Here is a 20,834-nt window from a genome sequence, read left to right as displayed (position 1 = left end):
TGTCTGGGTATCTGGCGTGGAAAGCCCGCACCAGACGATCGGTATGCACCGAACTGGCCGGAAACGATGACCGATCCTCCAGAGAGTACCCCTTCCAGTGTATCAGATACTGGAGTCTCCGGCGCACCCACCGGGAGTCAACAATGCGCCCTACTTCATACTCCAGCTGCCCCTCTACCAGCACTGGCGGAGCATTTAATGAGGGATCCTCTCTCACTGTCCCCACAGGCTTTAACAGGGACCTGTGGAAGACATCAGAAATTTTAAAGGAGGTGGGCAGCTGCAGTCGGTAGGCTACTGGGTTAACAACCTCCACAACGTTGTATGGGCCAATAAACTTGGGGCCCAGCTTTATAGATGGTATCTTAAGCTTGAAATTGCGGGTGGATAGCCACAACTTCTCCCCTACTGCAAATACTGGACCTGGCCCCCTCCTCCTGTCAGCAAACCGCTTATAGTTTTCCTGGGCCTTGGAAATATTCCTTTGAACCTCCCTCCAAAGAATTCTAAGACGTTGTGTCACATCCTCAGCACCAGGACAACCTGAATCCATGCGGGAAAACTCTCCAAAATGTGGGTTAAACCCATAGTTGACCTGAAAGGGCCATAGTTGACCTGAAAGGGAGACTTCCCAGTAGATTGACTCACACGACCGTTGAATGCAAACTCTGCCATAGGCAATACTTCACACCAGTCCTTCTGCCTGGAAGAGGCCAAACATCTCAGAATCTGCTCCAACGATTGGTTCGTGCGCTCCGTCTGTCCATTAGACTGTGGGTGGTAGGCAGAGGAGAAGGACAACGATATCCCCAGTTTTTTGCAAAAAGCCCTCCAGAACCTGGCTACAAACTGTACCCCTCTGTCTGACACCACATTCATAGGCACTCCATGCAACCTAATTATATGCTGCATAAATAAGCGGGCCAGGGTTTCAGCAGATGGTAACACGGGGAGAGGTACAAAGAGAGCTTGTTTTGAAAACCTATCCACCACCACCCATATCACCGAGTTGCCCCTGGAAGGAGGAAGATTTGTGATAAAATCCATGGACAAATGTGTCCATGGTCTATCCGGAATTGGCAAATGCAACTTTTAGAACGAGCGCACACCCCACATGCAGTCACAAACTTTTTAATATCTGTTACCATAGAGGGCCACCAGAAATCCCTCGCAATTGCCCCCCAGGTAGCTGCAATCCCAGGATGAGCACTCAACACAGAATCGTGAAATTCCTGCATAAGTCCGAGACGGAAACGTTCCGGTACAAACAATTTACCTGGGGATTTGCCACCAGGAGCCCGAGCCTGGGCCTCCAAAATCCCTCTCTGTAACTCAGATGAGACTACGGCAACCACTACTCCTGGCTGAAGAATGGAGGAGGGAGGTTCTGGAGGGGACACTGAATCAAAGCTTCGGGATAAGGCATCAGCCTTGATGTTTTTAGATCCCGGGCGGAATGTGATGGTAAACTGAAATCGAGAAAAAAAAAGCACCCACCGAGCCTGTCTGGGGGTCAATCTCTTGGCAGACTCGATATAGGCCAAATTTTTGTGATCAGTGATGACTGTAATGGGATGAACAGCCCCCTCCAGGAAATGCCTCCATTCTTCAAAAGCCAACTTTACCGCCAACAACTCTCTATTGCCGACATCGTAATTTCTCTCGGCAGAGGAAAATTTTTTAGAGAAGAAGGCGCAAGGCCTCAGATTAGTAAGAGTAGGGGGGCCCTGAGACAAAACTGCCCCCACCCCTACTTCCGAGGCGTCAACCTCCACCACAAAAGGTCTTGACGGGTCGGGTTGTACCAATACAGGGGCTGAAGAAAGGCACTTTTTTAATGTCATGAAAGAATTTTTTGCAGCTACAGACCAATTTTTTACATCAGCACCCTTGAGAGTGAGGTCCGTTAGAGGCTTTACCACCTGCGAGAAGCACTTAATAAATTCCCTATAAAAGTTGGCAAATTCCAAAAATCGCTGCAACCCTTTCAAGTCATGAGGCTGCACCCACTCCGTAACAGCCTGGACCTTCTTAGGATCCATGCGGAACCCCTCCCCTGACACAATCAACCCCAGAAAGGATACTTCTTGCATGAAAAATGAGCATTTTTCCAACTTGGCATACAAATGATTCTCCCTCAGTCTCATGAGAACCATCCGAAATGGTGCAAGTGAGATTGACTGTCCACCGAGTACACCAGAATGTCATCCAAATAGACAACCACAAAACAACCAAATAAATCAGAGAAAATTGCATTAATAAAATTCTGAAAAACAGCAGGAGCGTTGGTGAGACCAAAGGGCATAACCAAGTTTTCGAACAGCCCTTCAGTCGTCAGGAATGCTGTTTTCCATTCGTCCCCTTCCCGGACTCTTATAAGGTTATATGCCTCACGTAAATCCAGTTTAGGGAACCACTTGGCCCCAGTGAGTTGGTTACATAGATCAGTAATTAGGGGGAGAGGGTATGTATTTTTCACAGTAATTTTGTTTAATTCCTGAAAGTCGAGGCACGGCCGCAAACCACCATCTTTTTTCTTAACAAAAAAGAAGCCTGCTGCCACAGGTGAAACAGAAGGCCTAATATGTCCTTTGCAGAGACTTTCGGTAATGTACTCCTTCATGGCTAAACGATCGGGCCCGGACAAATTGAACAGGCGAGCCTTGGGTAACTTGGCTCCAGGGACTAGATTAATGGCACAATCAAAGGGTCTATGTGGTGGAAGCGCCTCAGCCTCACTTTCAGAAAATACGTCTTCAAAATCTTTCAGGTACTCCGGAATACATTCCAGATCGACAGACGACACTGACACAGATTTTACTGGGGTGATAAGAGTTGTCAAGTTACAACATAGACCGTTAGCCATACAACCCCACTGAATGATCTCCCCCGTGACCCAGTCAATAGTAGGATTGTGACGTTGAAGCCAAGGCATACCCAGTACCAGTCCAGCCGGCAGATTTATAACAAAACACCTTAATTTTTCCACGTGAGTGGAACCCACTTTCAGTGAAAAGGTATCAGTCATGAAACAAATTCCCTCCTAGGTGATAGGTGAAGAATCAATTGCCACGATTTTAACAGGATCTTTTAACCTGACTGTCCCTATCTTATAAAAAGTCACAACTTTGGCATCGATCAGATTAATAGAAGAACCACAGTCAACAAAGGCGGTAGTCCCAACTGGACCGCCTGTAAGTTCCAGTTCCATCGGAAGCAGAATTTTAGTAAGTGAGGAAAAGGGTACCTGGGAGTCTGGGCAACCTCCTCGATTGTTACCCAGACTCAGTCGTTTTCCTGATGGCTTCACTGAAGAAGGGCAAGAAGGACAGTTCCTTCTCCAATGTCCAGCGGATCCACAGTAAAAGCACAATTGGTTGTTTCTTCGGTGTCTCCTCTCTTTCTCCTCCAATGACATGGCACCAACCTCCATGGGCTCAGGACTAGATGCAGAGTCTCTCAGATTGGAGAATAAAGGGGTCTCCTGTAGCATGACCCCTCTTGCCCGCAGCCTACGGTCCATGCGGACAGCCTGGATCATAGCATCCTCCAAAGAATCCGGTGGAGAATGAAGGGCTAGGGCATCTTTCAAACGTTCGGACAGGCCTCTACAGAACAAACCCCAGAGGGCATCATCCCAGGAGACCTCCACTGCCCAGCATCTGAACTCAGAGCAGAACCATTCAGCAGAGTTCCTCCCCTGTGTCACACTCATCCCCATATCCTCTGCCAGACGCACTCTATCAGGCTCATCATAAATGTGCCCCAGAGCCTCAAAGAACAAATTCACAGACATACGTTCAGGAGCAGAGGAAGAGAGAGAGAAAGCCCATGCCTGTGGAGCCCCCAGAAGTAGGGGAATGTTGACCCCCCCACCCTCTGGAACTCATCCCCGGAGGAGCAGGGCCTCAGGGAAAAAAAAAAAGCTTGCATCCTTCTCTGAAAGACCTGAACTCCTTTTTATCCCCTGAGAAAAGGTCTGGCAATTTGACCGGAGATTCGGGGAATGCCAATGACACATCTCTATCCCCAGCACTAGGAGCCCCTGCAGCGAAAGCCCCCTGCACAGTATCCACCAACTGTTGCTGGGTCTGGGCCATCGTGCGCTGTTCCACATTAAGTTTGTGGAACATTTGGGTCAGGTGCTTGACCTGATCAGCCAAAGCTTGTATGGGATCCATGAGGATAACACTTTTTTTTTTTTCTTCAGAGGAAAAAAAAAACTGAAATGGTCAGCTATAATGTCAGGAGCCCCACACTCCACTTGCTCACTGAGCCAGTGCGCGTGTCCTGAGTACAAAGACAGTGCTCAAAGATACCTGTGGAGCAGGGCAGTAGTGGTGACGATGTGTGCTTCAGAGTATCAGGACCTGAAGTACATGACTGCTGGGGGCGTGGCCTAAGCTCCACAGATCTAGGAGCTGCAGGGAAACTCCTAGAAAGGTAACTACAGGACAATGTTACCAAGGGGCATAGACAGAGACAGAAACCAGATGAAGCCAGGTCAAAGTACAAGATAGCAATACAGTACCAAAGGGTTAGACAGAATGGATAGTCAGGACGTCGCAATAGGTCAGAAAACCAGAACGGGCAATAGACGGTACAATAGGGACAAACTGTAACGGAGTAACGATAGCTAAGCCAGGAGGTCAGAACCGGAGAAGACAATAGTACCAAAGCGAGAGACGGAGTACAGAGTGAGGGAACAGGCCGGGTCAAACACGGGAAGCAAACAAGCAACGCAGAATACACGCACACCAGAGGTCAGACACACCAGAACAACAGTATAGCTGACAGAGAACCCTGGTAAAGAGTGAGTATAAATACCCCTCCCAGATCCAGAAAGAGGCCACGAACACTTAACCCTGTGAGTGCAGGGCAAGAACCCTGTTCAAACCATGACAGGTACCCTTTGTTTAATTGTTGTTTGACTAATTTGGCTTTTTATAATTTTACCTAATAAAAGGTTAAGTTTTAATATCCACCTTGCTACACCGATAATCTATTTTATGGATTGCTCTATTCCTGGTTTATATGCTAATTAAGGGATTTTATTACTGCAGTGATGTATTTATTTTCTTTTTTAAATGGGTGGGAAGTCCTGTTAATGTGCAGAGCGACACTGTCACTTTTTTTCTTCATCTGGTGCTCTAGATAACTGTGTTATTTCCTGCAGAGATGAGCCCTGGCTGGAAGAAGTGACGGCGGTCTGTGCTGGATGAAATATGAAAAGCAAAGATGAAGGACTTCACCTAGAGACGTCACTGGTGAGTTAGTGTGTTACCTGTACACTGACACTATACACTGCATACTATATACAACGGTCCGGTGTATAATGTCATTTGTGATCACTGTATTACCTATACATTATATACAGAGCTCCTGTGTTAAATGTCACCGGTGATCACTGTATTACCTGTACACTGACACTATATACAGAGCTCCTGTGTATGTCACTGGTGATCACTGTATTACCGTACGTATACACTATTCACTATATACAGAGCTCCTTTTATCGGCGCCATCTTGTGACTGCAACTTCTGTCTGCGGGAAGTCAGAAGTAGCAGAAACCCTCTATCAGGCCACGTCTACACGTTCAGTATTTTACCTCAGTATTTGTAGGCCAAAACCAGGAGTGGAACAGAGGAAAAATATAATATAAACACATCACCACTTCTGGATTTCTTACCCACTCCCGATTTGGCTTTCAAATACTGAGGAAAAATACTGACCAAATACTGAACGTGTGAATGTGGCTTTAGGCTGGTTTCACACATCCTGATATTTCCGGTACCAGAAAAACTGTTAGTGGAGATATCCGTGTGTGTAATACGTGTGGCAACTGTGTGCCACATCAGTACTACACGGACGGCCGCCGGGCAAGAAGCGCTACAGTAAGCACTGTTCCCTGATCAGGCGCACACCTAAAATGAAGTAAGTTGATCACTTCACCTCAGGTGGCATTTGGTCCCTGAAGAAGTGTAAAGATCAATGTTTCAAATATATTCCTATTTAAAAGTGTATGTATTTTACATGTGCGTCAGTTTAGGCTAGTAAAGAGTAAACCAGATTTATTTGTACTGATTTAACTACGGGGTGGAGGCGTCATTTTGCAGTTCGCCTCAGGCGGCAGAGAGTCTAGGGTCACCCCTGGATGCACCTGTATGTAATGGTGTGAGATCAGTAGTCCCAAAGTCATTTAAACGGAACCTGTCAGCAGCATTGTGCTCAGTAACCTACAGTGACAGATTGGCGCTGTTATACTGATTAAAATTATACCTTGGTTGATGAAATCCGTCTTGTGATTTTTGTTTAATCCTTATTTTCAATTTTGAGTTTTTTCCTCAGCTGAAATCGGACTGAGAAAAAAAATCACATCATGCGGGTGCTGTCCGATTTTTATGTACCGGTGTCCTTTGAAAAGCCGGCAATTCATAGGTGGCTACTGTAAAATCACACTGACAGGTTAGATTAGAACAGATAGATTACATACATACACATAGAATATGTCAGTGACACACACACATAGATATATACTTCATAGAGAGATACATAGAAGAATAGCCGGTAATTCATTTGTCAGCTTCTGTAAAATCAATGCAGGAGCTGACAGGATGGGAGACATGGTTTACATACAGTAAATACATATAGAATAGTTAGATATATAGATGTCAGTGACCAATCCAATTAGTATAGTGTGCGTGCAAATTATGGGACATGTATGTAATTCATAAATGATTTTTGGAACTCTAGGGGTTAAATTTAAGGCTATAATTGCGGAAAAAAATTGCGTGGGATCCCGCACAATTTTCTCCCCCAGAGAGGGAAAGCCAGTGAGTGAGGGCAGATATTAATAGTCTAGAGAGGGACCATTGTTTTTGGCCCCCCCGGCTAAAAAAAAAAAATCTGCCCCAACCACCCCAGAAAAGGCGCATCTATAAGATGCGCCTCTTCTGGCACTTAACCTCTCTATTCGCATGGCCTTTAGTGGTGACTCATGGGTTAATAATAATGGGTTAATGTCACCTTGCTATTGAAAGGTGACATCAAGCCGGGTTAATAATGGAGAGGTGTCAATAAGACACCTATCCATTAACCCTAGAATAGTAAAGGGTTAAAAAAAGACAGACACATTAATTAAAATTTGACCAAATTTATTATTCTGCTAATCAAAAAAAAGCCCTTGTTCTGTAAAAATAAAATTAAAAATCAACAATATCCATACCTCTCCGCCGTTCAGTCAGGTCCTCATCACAAGGGGTTAACTAATTTACAATGGGGACAGGTGCTAATGCTACCGGCCCCGCTGTAAACCACTGCAGAATGAATGAATTCATCTTTGCGCAGGTGCCCCGGCTGACCGGAGATGAACTGACTAGAGTGGGAAAGTTTCAGAACTTTTTCCTACGCTGTCAGTTCATCTCAGGTCAGTCGGGAACTCCGCGCAGCCTCACCGACTACCACTGATGTCACTGAGGCTGCGCGGAGTCCCCAGCTGACCTGAGGTGAACGGACAGCGTGGGAAAAAGTTCAGAAACTTTCCCACACTAATCATTTCATCTCCGGTCAGCTGGGGCGCCTTCGCAGAGATGAATTCATTCTTACTGCAGTGGTTTACAGCGGTACCGGTAGCATTAGCACCGGTCCCCGTTGTAAACTAGTTAACCACTTGTGATAGATTACAGCAGGGGGACCTCACTGAACGGCGGAGAGGTATGGATATTTTTTTTTTTTTTACAGAACAAGGGCTTTTTTGGATTAGCAGATTAATAAATATGGTCAAAAACTTTGTGTATTTATTGCATTAAAATAATTTTAATTAATGTGTGTGTGTCTTTTTTTAACACTTCACTATTCTAGGGTTAATAATGGATAGGTATCTTAGGCCTGTTTCACACTTACGTTTTTCCTGTGCGTTGGCAGCTGCTAAAATGGCAGATAACGGATCTATGGGCGATGAAACACCAATGGGAGCCACCGGACCGTTTGTGCACCAGGATCCGACGATTTCGGAATTTTAAGGAGCCGCGGCTGAAAAGAAAAAATGACTACCGGCGATGTAAGCGGTCAGATGAGGCGAGATCTCGGGCGATGTCGCGGTGAGTGGAGGCGAGATCTCGGGCGATGAGGCGAGATCTCGGGCGATGAGGCAGTGAGTGGAGGAGAGAGAGAGAGATTTTTTTATCCAGCAGCCAGATTGGATTTAGGGTTAAACATGTAGCAAAAGAGGAAAATACGGATCCGGACAAAAAAACGTTGCATTGACCGTTCGGTGATCTCAGCGTACGACAAAATTTTGGCGGATCCGCAGAAATACAGATGCAACGGACGATCCTCAGTCAAAATCCGCTGATAATGAAAGTCAATGGGGAAAAAAACGGATCCGCCAAGATAAATGGCGGATCCGTTTTTTTTTGCAAATCGGACTTTGACTGATGGTGACAAACGGATGTGTGAAACAGGTCTTATTGACACCTCTCCATTATTAACCCGGCTTAATGTCACCTGTCAATAGCAAGGTGACAATAACCCATTATTACCCCATATGCCACCGCTACACGGCAGTGGGAAGAGAGGGGACAAGCGCCAGAATTGGCACATCTTAGAGATGCGCCATTTCTGGGGTGGCTGCGGGCTGGTATTTGTAGCCGGGGGGGCAATATCCATGGCCCCTTCCTAGGCTATGAATATCAGCCCGCAGCTGTCTGTGTAGCCTTTCTGGCTATAAAATATAGGGGGACCCCCATCATTTTTTTGGGGGTCCCCCTATTTTAATAGTTAGTAAAGGCTATGAAGACAGCTGCGGGCTAATATTCATAGCCTAGGAAGGGGCCATGGGTATTACCCCCTTCCCAGGCCACAAATATAGGCCCCCCGGCCGTCGGCCTTCCCCCTCTGGTGCAGAAAATTGCGCGGGAGCCCACACCATTTTTTTAAAAAATATATGTGGATAGATCTATGTATATTATCTATCTATCCCATATCTATCTATCTATAGATCTGTCTGTCTGTGGGTGTTTTTAAAAACGGATCCGTAAAAAAAAAAAACGAAAAGACGAAACTGATTCGGCAGTCGGATCTGGTGAAAAAACGGATCTGTCGCATCAGTTTTCTACAATCTGCGATGGATCCGTCGATCCTTTGAGCTGACGGATTGTGACTGACGCCAAAAAACTGATATGTGAAAGCAACCCTATCCAGGTCTCTCCCAGATACAAGATCAGCGCTATCCTGGGAGCGGGAGGAGAATTTTTAGGGCAAGTGGGAAAAACCAAAATGGCATTGCCTGTTAATAGAGGGGGTCTACACATACTTGGCATACAAGTGCCCATTTGGTACTTTTGTAGTGTATGCCAGGTGGCACAGAGATCCCCTACTGCACTAATAACTAAAACAAACCATTATCCCATCCCCCCATATACCGCATTTGGACCCATTCTGCACCAGAACTGCTCCTAGGCACAGCATATTAACCCCTCATGCACTAGAACCCTTCCATCTTCAGCAAGTTCTGCATATGGCACATCTAATTCCTCCTGAACTAACTTCTGGGACTCCCCCTATCGTTATACACAGAGCCCCTGCAGCACAGAATCCCCCAGAAGCAAGGTCCTCATTAACCCCTGCAGCTCTAAGCTCCCCTCCTTACTCCGAGACCTACGTCACCATCCTGACAGTGGCCGCACAGCAGGTGCGCCGGTCCCGCCCCGTGCATTGCCTCCGCTGTCGGCTGCCGGACACGGTGCAGTGCGGCCTCCTGTGCCAGCGCCCTAGTGGGGGCGCACCATGCACTTCAGTAAGGTCACGGCTTTCGGTGTGGAGCTCAGCCCCAGCCCCCTCGGGGTGTACACCGCTGGGCATGTGCTGACGGGGCAGGTGGTCCTGGAGCTCTGCAAGGACGTTGGCGTTTCATCCCTGGAGGTGTGTGCCAGGGGGCTGGCGAGCGTGCACTGGCTGGAGAGCCGCAGCGTGGGCATGAACACGGTGTACAGCGACTTCACTGCGCAGGAGACCTACCTAAGAAGGCGGCAGCACTTGCTAGCAGGTGGGTACTGTGCCCCCCAAGTGACCCAGCTGCTGCCCAGCACACCTCCTTATACCAATATTGCCAAGTGCCCACCTTTTCCACAGCTTGTTCCAGCATTCGCCTATTTCCCATATGAATATAACCATCACCAACAGCATGGCGTCTCCTCCATGTTCATCACATAAGGGTTCCGTATTTCCCTATGATTAGATCACAGATACCATTAGATAATTACAAAGCTAAGAACTTGGTCAGTTTTGTATTTTCCCCATGTTTTCTGTCCACATAGTGGGGAAGAATAATATTTAAGCCTATTTGTTTAACGTTATGTTTGTTGCAGCAGCACGCAAAGGGTTACAGGATTCTTTCACTGAAATGGATGGTACTCCACTTTGGTGGCGCTGCGTCTCCGGTCTGTGGCGCTGCGTCTCCGGTCTGTGGCGCTGCGTCTCCGGTCTGTGGCGCTGCGTCTCCGGTCTGTGGCGCTGCGTCTCCGGTCTGTGGCGCTGCGTCTCCGGTCTGTGGCGCTGCGTCTCCGGTCTGTGGCGCTGCGTCTCCGGTCTGTGGCGCTGCGTCTCCGGTCTGTGGCGCTGCGTCTCCGTCGGCGGTGCTTGTAGAAATCGATCTTGCTCATAGTGTCCGTACACAAGTCACACATTTATCAGATCCAGCAGAGGCCCACGATGGCTCGTCTCCTAAGGACGCTCTCTGCACCTTTACACCACCATGACTGCTCTGTGCGTAGTCTGTTGGGCTTGGGACTCTTTGCTAAGAATAGGGCTTTCTATCGTCAGCGACATACTGTGTTAAACATATGGCTGTTTTCACATGGTCATATGGCTTGGACCTCCCATTATTACCGACTGCCATGGTGATAAGTGGTTTAGAACCTCAGGAAATCCAGGTGTTGTGGTGTAGTAGGGAATGTAAAATGTTCCAAATTTTCAGCTATGTGACCTCAATTAAGGTGCATGCACATTTCTCTCGTAGCTCCCATTTGCTATATACACCTGTCTCAATCATGGCATATGTGTCAAATGTATCCACGGGTCCCATGCACCATATGGAGTGTAAAAACGTGTCTGTTTGGCCGCCAGTGGTCTAGTGCACAGTGGCATACCTTCTATGGAGGCAGACCACACAGCCGCTATTGGGCCAATTACTTTAAAGGGAATCTGTGACCCATTTTTTGTGATATCAGGTAAAGATATCACACAATTGTGCGTCCCATAAGGCTTATAGTAGTATCTTTCATAGCCCCCTGACCTCATACCTTTTTAATCTGTCTTTCGATATATGCAAATTGCCGCGGTCAGGTCCGATGGGCGGGCCTTATCCCCCCCCCCCCCCCCCCGTCTTGCCCTACGCACTTGTTTCTTCTTATTACTGCATTCAGGGTTTCCGCGCGTGCGCATTGAAAAGGGCCCTCGCTTGTGAGCAAAGTATAAAATTAGTATTGCGCATGCCCTGGAAGTCTTCCAAGGCTACCTGTCTGTTCCTGGACGCCATAAATCTTACTGAAGCCCTGCTCATTACACCGGAAGCTTCGGATAACAAACTGCTCATCAAGTTCATGACAAGTGGCGGCGAAATGAATCAGGAGCTCCTCACTGTAGCACATCACCTCATCGAGAATGGTGTAAATGCCGCTGATCTTGAGGATTTGGGCCCTATGAATTTTATGTTATAAATCTTGTATACTGTATATTCAGCATACAATGCGGAAAATCAGTATTTGATACACTGCCGATTATGCAAGTTTTCCCACCTACAAAGAATGGAGAGATCTGCAATTTTTTTTATTGTAGGTACACTTTACCTGAGAGACAGAATCTAAAAATAAAACCCAGAAAATCACATTGTATGACTGATAAATAATTAAACTGCATTTTATTGCATGAAATAAGTATTTGATCACCCTCCAACCAGCAAGAATTCTGGCTCACAGACCTGTTAGTTTTTCTTTAAGAAGCTCTCCTACTCTGCACTCATTACCTGCATTAATTGCACCTGTTTTCGTTACCTGTATAAAAGACACCTGTTCACAGACTCAATCACATTCCAGCCTCTCCACCATGGCCAAAACCAGAGAGCTGTCTAAGGACAATGGTGACTAAATTGTAGACCTGCACAAGGCTGGGATGGGCTACAGAACGATAGGTAAGCAGCTTGGTCATGATCTGGATTATTCAGAGGAGGCATAGGGAAAAGTCATGTGTTCAGGTGAGAACAAAATATAACTTTTTGGTATCAACTCCACTCGCCGTGTTTGGGGGATGAAGAAGGATGAGTAGAACCTCAAGAACAACGTCCCATTCATGAAGCATGGTGGGAGAAACATCATACTATGGGAGTGCTTTTCAGCAAAGTGGACAGCACGACTGCACAGTAATTGCAAGCAAAGGTTTCTGTACCCAAAATATTAAATTCTGTTTTTCTATTGTATCAAATACTTAATTAATTTGCATTGTATTGCATGAATTATGTAAAAATCATACACTGACTTTTTTCATTCTTTTTTTTTTTAAGATTGTCTTAAAGTTGAAGTGTACCTACAATAAAAATTACATACCTCTCCATTCTTTGTGGGAAAACTTGCAAAATCGTCAGTGTATCAAATACTTATTTTCCCCACTGTATGTACCAGGAAATACTCTGGGCACAAAACACTGAACAGTTCTATAGATTAATAAAATAACATTGTAGTGTCCTCTTTTAGGGTATGTTCACATAGTGTTTTGACGTAGAGATTGTTCCAAAATCCACATGAAAAAACACTTCAACTACTGCTTCAAATCCACACTTAAACAACGCATATAATCAACACATGACTATCAATAAAGTTTTCCTAAATGTCAGGAAGTATCAAAAGCAAAGCAGCTTTATTTTAAAAATTACATCGCAAATAGACACAAAAAACAGTGTCCAAAATGTGATAGAGTGAAAAAAACGCACTCAAAACCGAAATGAAAAACGTAGTTTACCTAACATGGAGAACTCACTATGGGAACGTAGCCTTCGATTAAGTGTACACGGCATCTTTTTACTGAGTTTTTGGAGCAGAAACTGAGCGGAAACTCAAAGAGCCTAATTCATCAAAGCTTTCACACCAGGATTCTGGCCTTAAAGGGAACCTGTCAGCAGTTTTGTCCGCTATAAGATGCGGCCACTGCCTTTCAGGGCTTATCTTACAGCATTCTATAATGCTATAGATAAGTCCCCAGTCGACCTGAAAGATAAGAAAAATAAGTTTTATTATACTCACCCGGGGGGCGGTCCAGCCCGATGGGTGTCGTGGGTTCGAGTTTGGTGCCTACCATCTTCTTCTGATGCCGCCCTCCTGCTTCTTGATCGCTCCCCGACATCACGCTCCAGCGTAGGCGTACTTCTCGTCCCTGTTGAGGGTAGAACAAATTCCTGCAGTGCGCAGGCGGCGGGATCGGTCAGAGAGGCCCAGCGCCTGTGCACTGCAGTACTTTACTCTGCCCTCAACAGGGCAGAGAAGTACGCCTACGCAGGAATGTGATACCGGGGAGTGATGAAGAAGCAGGAGGACGGCATCACAAGAAGATGGGAGGCATCGGACCCGGACCTGCGACACCCATTGGGCTGGACCGCACAGTGGTGGGCACCATTCATCAGATGCTCCTTATTCTAGTCATTTTCATGAATCAGGAACATCTGACTGCAGCCTGCACCCTCATCAAGACAGACATGTGCGTCACCCTCCCAGGGCTGTGGGGTACTCAGTACCGGGCTGCTGTCAGGGGAGTGTGTCACAGCAGCGGTGACCCGGTCTGTGGCCCTGGGCGCCCAAAAATCAATGGGAGTTTGTAATGTAGTTTAAGTGGAATGGAATAGTTCGTGACGCCACCTGTGGTGTTCAGCAAGGGAGGTGTTAAGCCGTCGCTGCAAACAGATCCTCCGGGACAGATGGTGTGGTGCAGCAATGATGGTATAGCCTTCCACAGGCAGGGCTGTTGTCCCAGAGCAGTGTAGATGTGGGGACACTTAGGTGGTGTAGTGTCTGGCGCAGGGGATGTAGCAGACGGTCCCGGGAAGGAATGGAGGACACCAGGACATGTAGTTCCAAAGCTTTACTCACAGTCAGTAGTGCCCGCTTTTGCGCCGTGTCCTCCGGGTCAGGAACTCTGTCAACCCCCAGGCAAGATGGAAAGCTCCCTTCCTCACTTTCCTGAACGTCTCCTCTATAGCGCCTTTAAGTGTGAAGATCTCCAGTACCGGGGTACGCTGGACTTCCTCCTGACAGATGTTCCCAAAAACTCTACTTGTATGGCAGACAGCTGTAGCCTACTTCGGGGACTCCCTTCTCCTGAGTCCTGGCTATCTATTCAATTGCTGTTGTGCCCCAAGTCTTAGATGGGAGTAGTGCATTTACAGCCAACTACTCCACCGGTGTCTGCTGCAGGACCATAAGTGTCCATACAACCTCGGGGACCGGGCCCCAGCCTTGCACTGAGAGCCTATAGGCAGGGTTCCTCTTCTAACCCACATCCTCTCTGTTCTCTCTACTCCTTCGTTCCGTACTTGTCTTTCTTTCTCATGGAAGCTTAGGTTTCAGTTCTACGTCTTTCTCCTTTTCCTTTCCTGTGCCAGCTGGCTCAGATCACTGAGGTAGCTGCAGCACTCCCTCCTCCATCCCTTCTTCCAGGGATCCTCACTCCTGTCTGAGTGACTTCCTACCCGACTGACCTGTCAGACTGAACCTCTCATCCTACACTTTCCCACTCTTTTATGTATCTTAACTCCACCCACCTCCCAGCACGTCCAGTGTTCCAAGAAGGGAACCACCAAAGGTGCTCTGCTACCCTCTGAGCAAGGAGCCGCAATGTGGTTGTGCAGAACTACCCTGTTTTGTGGGGTGCGAGTGTTGGAGTGTGTAAAGGAGTTCCCACCTTACCCGGATGGTGGGGCACTACACCTTTAAAGAGAGAGGAAGGTGCAGTACCTCTGTGGCGACTGAGCCTCAGGGGCGCCACATATGAACAATGGCAGTCCTGGTGAATCGAGACTAAAGGTTTTGGGGAGTTTTGAGATTTGGAGGCTGATGTGGAGTGTTTTCACACAATTTCTGCTAATAACTCATTGTGTTTGAATGTCTAAAAAAATGTTTATCTAATAGACTATTACGTCAGAAAAAAAACTGTTTTTTTAGCGTTCTTTCGTTTACTGAAGCGGTTTAACCCCTTAACGACCGCCGATACACATTAAAACACTTGCCGCTAAGGGTACTTATTCCCTCATTCCCTCATTGGGAATATTGGGAATAAGGCTGTAGTGCCGCCCAGACTTCGAAAATCTCCGGGATCCCAGTCATAAAAAAGTGTGCCTGCTGTTACAATGATTTCGCTGTCTTCTGACTTGATATACGAGGGTGCGTCTCACAAAATTAGGATATCATCAAAAAGTTAATTTATTTCAATTCTTCAATACAAAAAGTTACACTCATATGTGATATAGTCATTACAAACAGAGTGATCTATTTCAAGTGTTTATTTCTGTTTATGTTGAAGATTATGGCTTACAGCCAATGAAAACTCAAAAGTCATTATCTCAGCAAATTAAAAAATTAACAAAAAACAGACCTGCAAACACTTCCTAAGCATCTAAAAAGGTCCCTTAGTCTGTTTCAGTAGGCTCCACAATCATGGGGAAGACTGTTGACTGGACAGATGTCCAGAATGCAGCCATTGACACACTCCATAAGGAGGGTAAGCCACAATAGGTCATTACTAAAGAAGCTGGCTGATCAGAGTGCTGTGTCCAAGCATATTAATGAAAAGTTGAGTGGAAGGAAAATGTGTGGTAGAAAAAGGTGCACAAGCAACCAGGATAACCACAGCCTTGAAAGGATTAAGAAAAGGCCATTCAAATATTTGGGGGGAGATTCACATAGAGTGGATGGCTCCTAGTATGATGGCTAGTGTTGAGCGCAAGTGCTCGCTACTTGAGTTTGCACCGGGTTCACGGAGTGTTGTGGAGCCTCTCATTTTTTTGGGGGTGTCTAACAGCCGCGAAACATGTGGGGCAAGAAATCAAGCATGTCACTCGAGCACCCGATGCAAGCACTTCAATGTGACGACCTAATGTTATCAAATTCTGTGTTGTACCTGTGGGTTCATAATGCTCACTATACCACTGGATAAGATCCTTGAGGAGTGTGGTTTCCAAAATAGGGGGTTTCCACTGTTTAGACACATCTGGGGTTCTCCAAACTCTACATGGCATCCGCTAATTATTCCATCAAATTTTACATTTAAAAAGTCCTTGTGCTCCTTCCCTTTCGAGTCCTACCGTGCGCCCAAACAGTAGATTTCCTCCACAAATAAGATATGGGACAAATTGCACAACAAAATGTGGTCCCTTTTCTCCTATTAGCCTTGTGAAAATAAATAAGTTTGGGTCTAAAAAAATTTTTTGTGAAAAAAATGTTCATTTTTTTCTTCCACATTGCTTCAGTTCCTGTGAACCAAGAAGGGTTAATAAACTTCTTGAATGTGGTTTTGTGCACCTTATGGAGTGCAGATTACAGAACGGTGTCATTTTTGGATATTTTCTGTTTTATTGACCCACCCCCAAACTGACTTCAGATGTGAGGTGGTCCCTAAAAAAATGGTTTTGTAAATTGTTGGATAAACGAGAAATCGCTGGTCAACTTTAACCCTTCTAACTTCCTAACAAAAAAAAAAAATCATTTTTCGAAAATTGTACTGATGTAAAGCAGACATGTGGGAAATATTATTTATTATTTTAAAGTACAATATGTCATGAAAAAAGAGTCTCTTAGAATCAGTGGGATCCGTTGAAGTGTTCCAGGTTCTAACCTCATAAAGTGACAATGGGTAAAAAGGTTTTTCAAGTGAGTTTAGATGATATTTTTTCCTGAATTGTTTTTTACAACATTCTGATTGTGTAGCACCTAGTTTAGAGCGTTTACTATTAGGATCCACTCGAGAAAAGTTCTTTTCTTCCAGGCATTTTTCAAAGCCTGAAGTGGAAGAAAAACGCTCAAGAGCCTGAACATATGAGCAGTAAGGCTATGTGCCCACGGTGCGCGTTAAAACGCACACCAAAAACCGGACTCCTTCCCAGAAATCGTGCGTTTTTTTCCGCGCGATTTCACCGCGATTATGATCGCAATTTTGCTGCGATATTCAAGCACTTTCCAAGCATCGCTTGGATAGTGATTGACAGGTTGGTCACACTCGTCAAACATAGTGTTTGACAAGTGTGACCAGGTTTTTACTATTGAGGCTGCCTATGCGGCATCAATAGTAAAAGATAGAATGTTAAAATACTAAAAAAAAATCTGGGTATATTTACTTTCCGGCGTCCCGCGCTGCATTCCCGGCCACAGCGTTCCCAGTAATGCCTTGCGAGACCTGTGATGACGTAGTCTCGCGTTGCTATAGCGATCTCGCGAGACTACGTCATCACTGGACCGTGCCGCAAGGCATTACTGGGAAAGCTTAGGCCGGGAATGCAGCGCGGGACGCCGGAAGGTAAATATACCCAGATTTTTTTATTTTTTCTTTTTTTTTTTTTACAGGGGTATGGTACCCAGGGCCTGGAGGACAGTCTCTTCTCCTCCACACCGTGGGTACCAACCGCACATGAGACGCTTAACTTCCTGCATGGTGGGCATAGCCACATGCGGGAAGTAAGTGATTCTCATGCATTCCTAAGGGTGCGGAATCGCGGCAATTCTTTGCGATTCCGCACAAAAGAATGAGCATGCTGCGATTTTTTTTCCGCGATGCGGTTCCGCCGCGGAAAAAAGTGCAGCATTAGCACAGCATGTGCGGAATGCCATAGGAATGCATGGGGTGCGTTCTGTGCACGATTTTTAAGCGTTTTCGCTGCGTTTTCGCACCGAAAATCGCGGCAAAAACGCTTAAAAATCGCTACGTGGGCACGCAGCCTAAAAGTGGTTTTATATTAGAAATTAAGTATTTCAAGCATATTTTGAGCAATGGTTTTTTTTTTTTTTTTCAGGCATTTTTTTTTAGGGAACTCGCTCAAAAAGCCTTATAATAAAACTCTGTGTAGCCTAAGATATTAAGCCAGTGGTGGGGAACCTCAGGCCTTTGGGTAATTTACAGCCCATAATGACCTTTTCTCCTACCCCAGGGCAGTTTTCTGGAGACTGCAATGCTTTGTTAGGCAGCTTTGTTTTGATGGCTACCTGCCTTTTAATTCCTTCTTATTCTCTGAAGAATATTCAGAATTGAGAGTCCTTAGTGGTTGATACCTTTTAATGGCTAACTGAAAAGATGGTAACAAATTGCAAGCTTCCGAGACTACTCAGGTCTCTTCAGGCATAGACTAATACAACATCTGAAGAATAACATTCTTGTTCTCTGAGCACACACATGCGCTGAGATGCGTGAAATGAAATATTACATCCTGTCACCAGTGTCAGTGTCAAAACATACTTTTTGGGTGGAGTTAGCGCACAATTTTTATGCCCCCCCATGGTTTAAATATCCAAATTGTCCTGGCAGAAATAAGGTTCCCCAGCCCTGGAGTAAGCTGTTAGAAAGCAGAGCAGGTGCCCTCTTGTGGTAATATCGTACATAGCATCTATATTTGGCTAAAGCTTTAACGTTGCATATAATAATAATCATCATCATTATTTTTATATAGCGCTAACATATTCCACAGCGCTTTACAGTTTGCACACATTATCATCGCTGTCTCCATGGGGCTCACAATCTAAATTCCCTATCAGTATGTCTTTGGAATGTGGGAGGAAACCCATGCAAACATGGGGAGAACATACAAACTCCTTGGTGGGATTCGAACCCAGGACTCCAGCGCTGCAAGGCTGCAGTGCTATCCACTGAGCCACCGTGCTGCCCTCTTCATATACTTCTACATTGCCAACTCACTGTACTCATATTTAAGATTTTAAAAAAAAATTGATAATATGGCACCAATATATTCCATAGTTCGGTGCAGAGATTGTTACCACACAGTACAAAATTTCAGAGGAAACCAATGAAAACCCCTCTGTATGTTTTTGGAGACCATCCTGAGAGGTAGGTCTTTAAAGTCTGACTACTCTGATTATTCGGCATGAAACAGATTAAGGCTATGTGCTCTCCTGGATGATTCTGTGAGTGATTGGGAGAAGGTGCTGTGGTCAGATGAGAGAAAAAATTAGCTCTTTCGCATTAACTCAACTCACAGTTTTTGGAGGAAGAGAAATGCTGCCTATGATCCAAAGAACACCGGCCCTACTGTCAAGCATGGAGGTGGAAACATTAGGTTTTGGGGGTGGTTCTCTGCTGAGTGCACAGGAATACTTCACCGCATCAATAGGAGAATGGATAGAGCCATGTACTGTAAAATATTGAGTGACAACCTACTTCCCTCTGCCAGGGCATTAAAAATGGGTCGTGGCTGGGTCTCCCAGCAAGACAATGACCATAAACATACAGCCAAGTCAACAGAGGAGTAGTTCAAAAAGAAGCACATTAACTCCTTAACTCCTGGAGCTTTTTTCGATTTTTCTTTTTCGTTTTTCACTCCCCTTTTTCCAGAGCCATAACTTTTTTATTTTTCTGTCAATATGGCCTTGTGAGGGCTTATTTTTTGTGGGACAAGTTGTACTTTTAAACAAAACCATTGGTTTTACCATGTCGTGTACGCGAAAACGGGAAAAAAATTCCAAGTGCGGTGAAATTGCAAAAAAAGTGTAATCCCACACGTTTTCTGCTTGGCTTCTTTGCTAGGTTCATTCTCCAGGTCAATACGAGTTCATAGACACCAAACATGTATATGTTCTCTTTTATCTAAGTGGTGGAAAAAAATTCCAAAGTTTGCTTAAAAAAAAAAAAAAATTGCGCAATTTTCTGAGACCTGTAGCGTCTCCATTTTTTATAATCTGGCATCGGTTGAGGGCTTATTTTTTGCATGCCGGGCTGACATTTTTAATGATACCATGTTTGTGCAAATACGTTCTTTTGATCGCCCATTATTGCATTTTAATGCAATGTCGCGGCGACCACAAAAACATAATTCTGGCGTTTTGAATTTTCTCGCTATGCCGTTTAGTGATCGGATTAATGCTTTTTTTTTTTTTATTGATCGGGCGATTCTGAACGCGGCGATACCTAATGTGTGTGTGATTTTTTTTTTTTTTTTTAATTGTTTTATTTTGATTGGGGTGAAAGGGGAGTGATTTGAACTTTTAGGTTTTTTATTTTTAAACTTTTTTTTTTTTTTTTTACTTTTGGCACAACTCGATCGGCTGTTTATAACAGTTGACATGTCGCGGCTTTGAGGTTGGCTCACCGCCGGAGCCCACCTCAAAGCAGGGGATCCTTACCGATGACGTACTATTCCGTCATCGGTAAGGAAGGGGTTAAGGTGATGGAGTGGCCTAGCAAGTCTCCAGACCTTAATCCCATAGAAAACTTATGGAGGGAGTTGAAGATCCGAGCCTCAAAATCTTAATGATTTAGAGATGATCTGCAAAGAGGAATGGACCAAAATTCCTCCTGACATGTGTGAACAACCTCATCAGCTGCAAAAAAACGTCTGACTGCTGTTCTTACCAAGAAGGGTTTTGCCACCAAGTATTAAGTCTCAGATGGATTTTTCTCACTTTAAAATGCAAATTTATGTAATTTATACAAATGTGATTTTCTGGATTTTATTTTAGATTCTATCTCTCAATGTTAAAATTAACCTATCCTTAAAATCATAGACTGTAAATGTCTTTGTCAGTGGGCAAACTTACAAAATCAGCAAGGGATCAAATACTTATTTCTCCCACTG

General features: G+C 45.2%; 1 protein-coding gene across 1 annotated transcript in view; it reads left to right on the top strand.

Moving 5' to 3' along the window:
• Positions 1–9,698: 9,698 nt before the first annotated feature.
• The window catches only part of ARRDC2 (arrestin domain containing 2), a 76,082-nt gene continuing 64,946 nt past the window's right edge, over positions 9,699–20,834 (top strand). Inside the window, exon 1 of the mRNA XM_073545879.1 lies at positions 9,699–10,046. Within this exon, the coding sequence (XP_073401980.1) occupies positions 9,788–10,046 (259 nt within the window). The 5' untranslated portion in view covers positions 9,699–9,787. The remainder of the gene's footprint in view (positions 10,047–20,834) is intronic.

The sequence above is a fragment of the Dendrobates tinctorius genome, unplaced genomic scaffold (genome assembly GCF_039654945.1).
Source record: "Dendrobates tinctorius isolate UK_male_01 unplaced genomic scaffold, ASM3965494v1 ptg000011l, whole genome shotgun sequence".
Taxonomy (NCBI): domain Eukaryota; kingdom Metazoa; phylum Chordata; class Amphibia; order Anura; family Dendrobatidae; genus Dendrobates; species Dendrobates tinctorius.
This window is presented reverse-complemented; position numbering and strand designations above follow the sequence as displayed.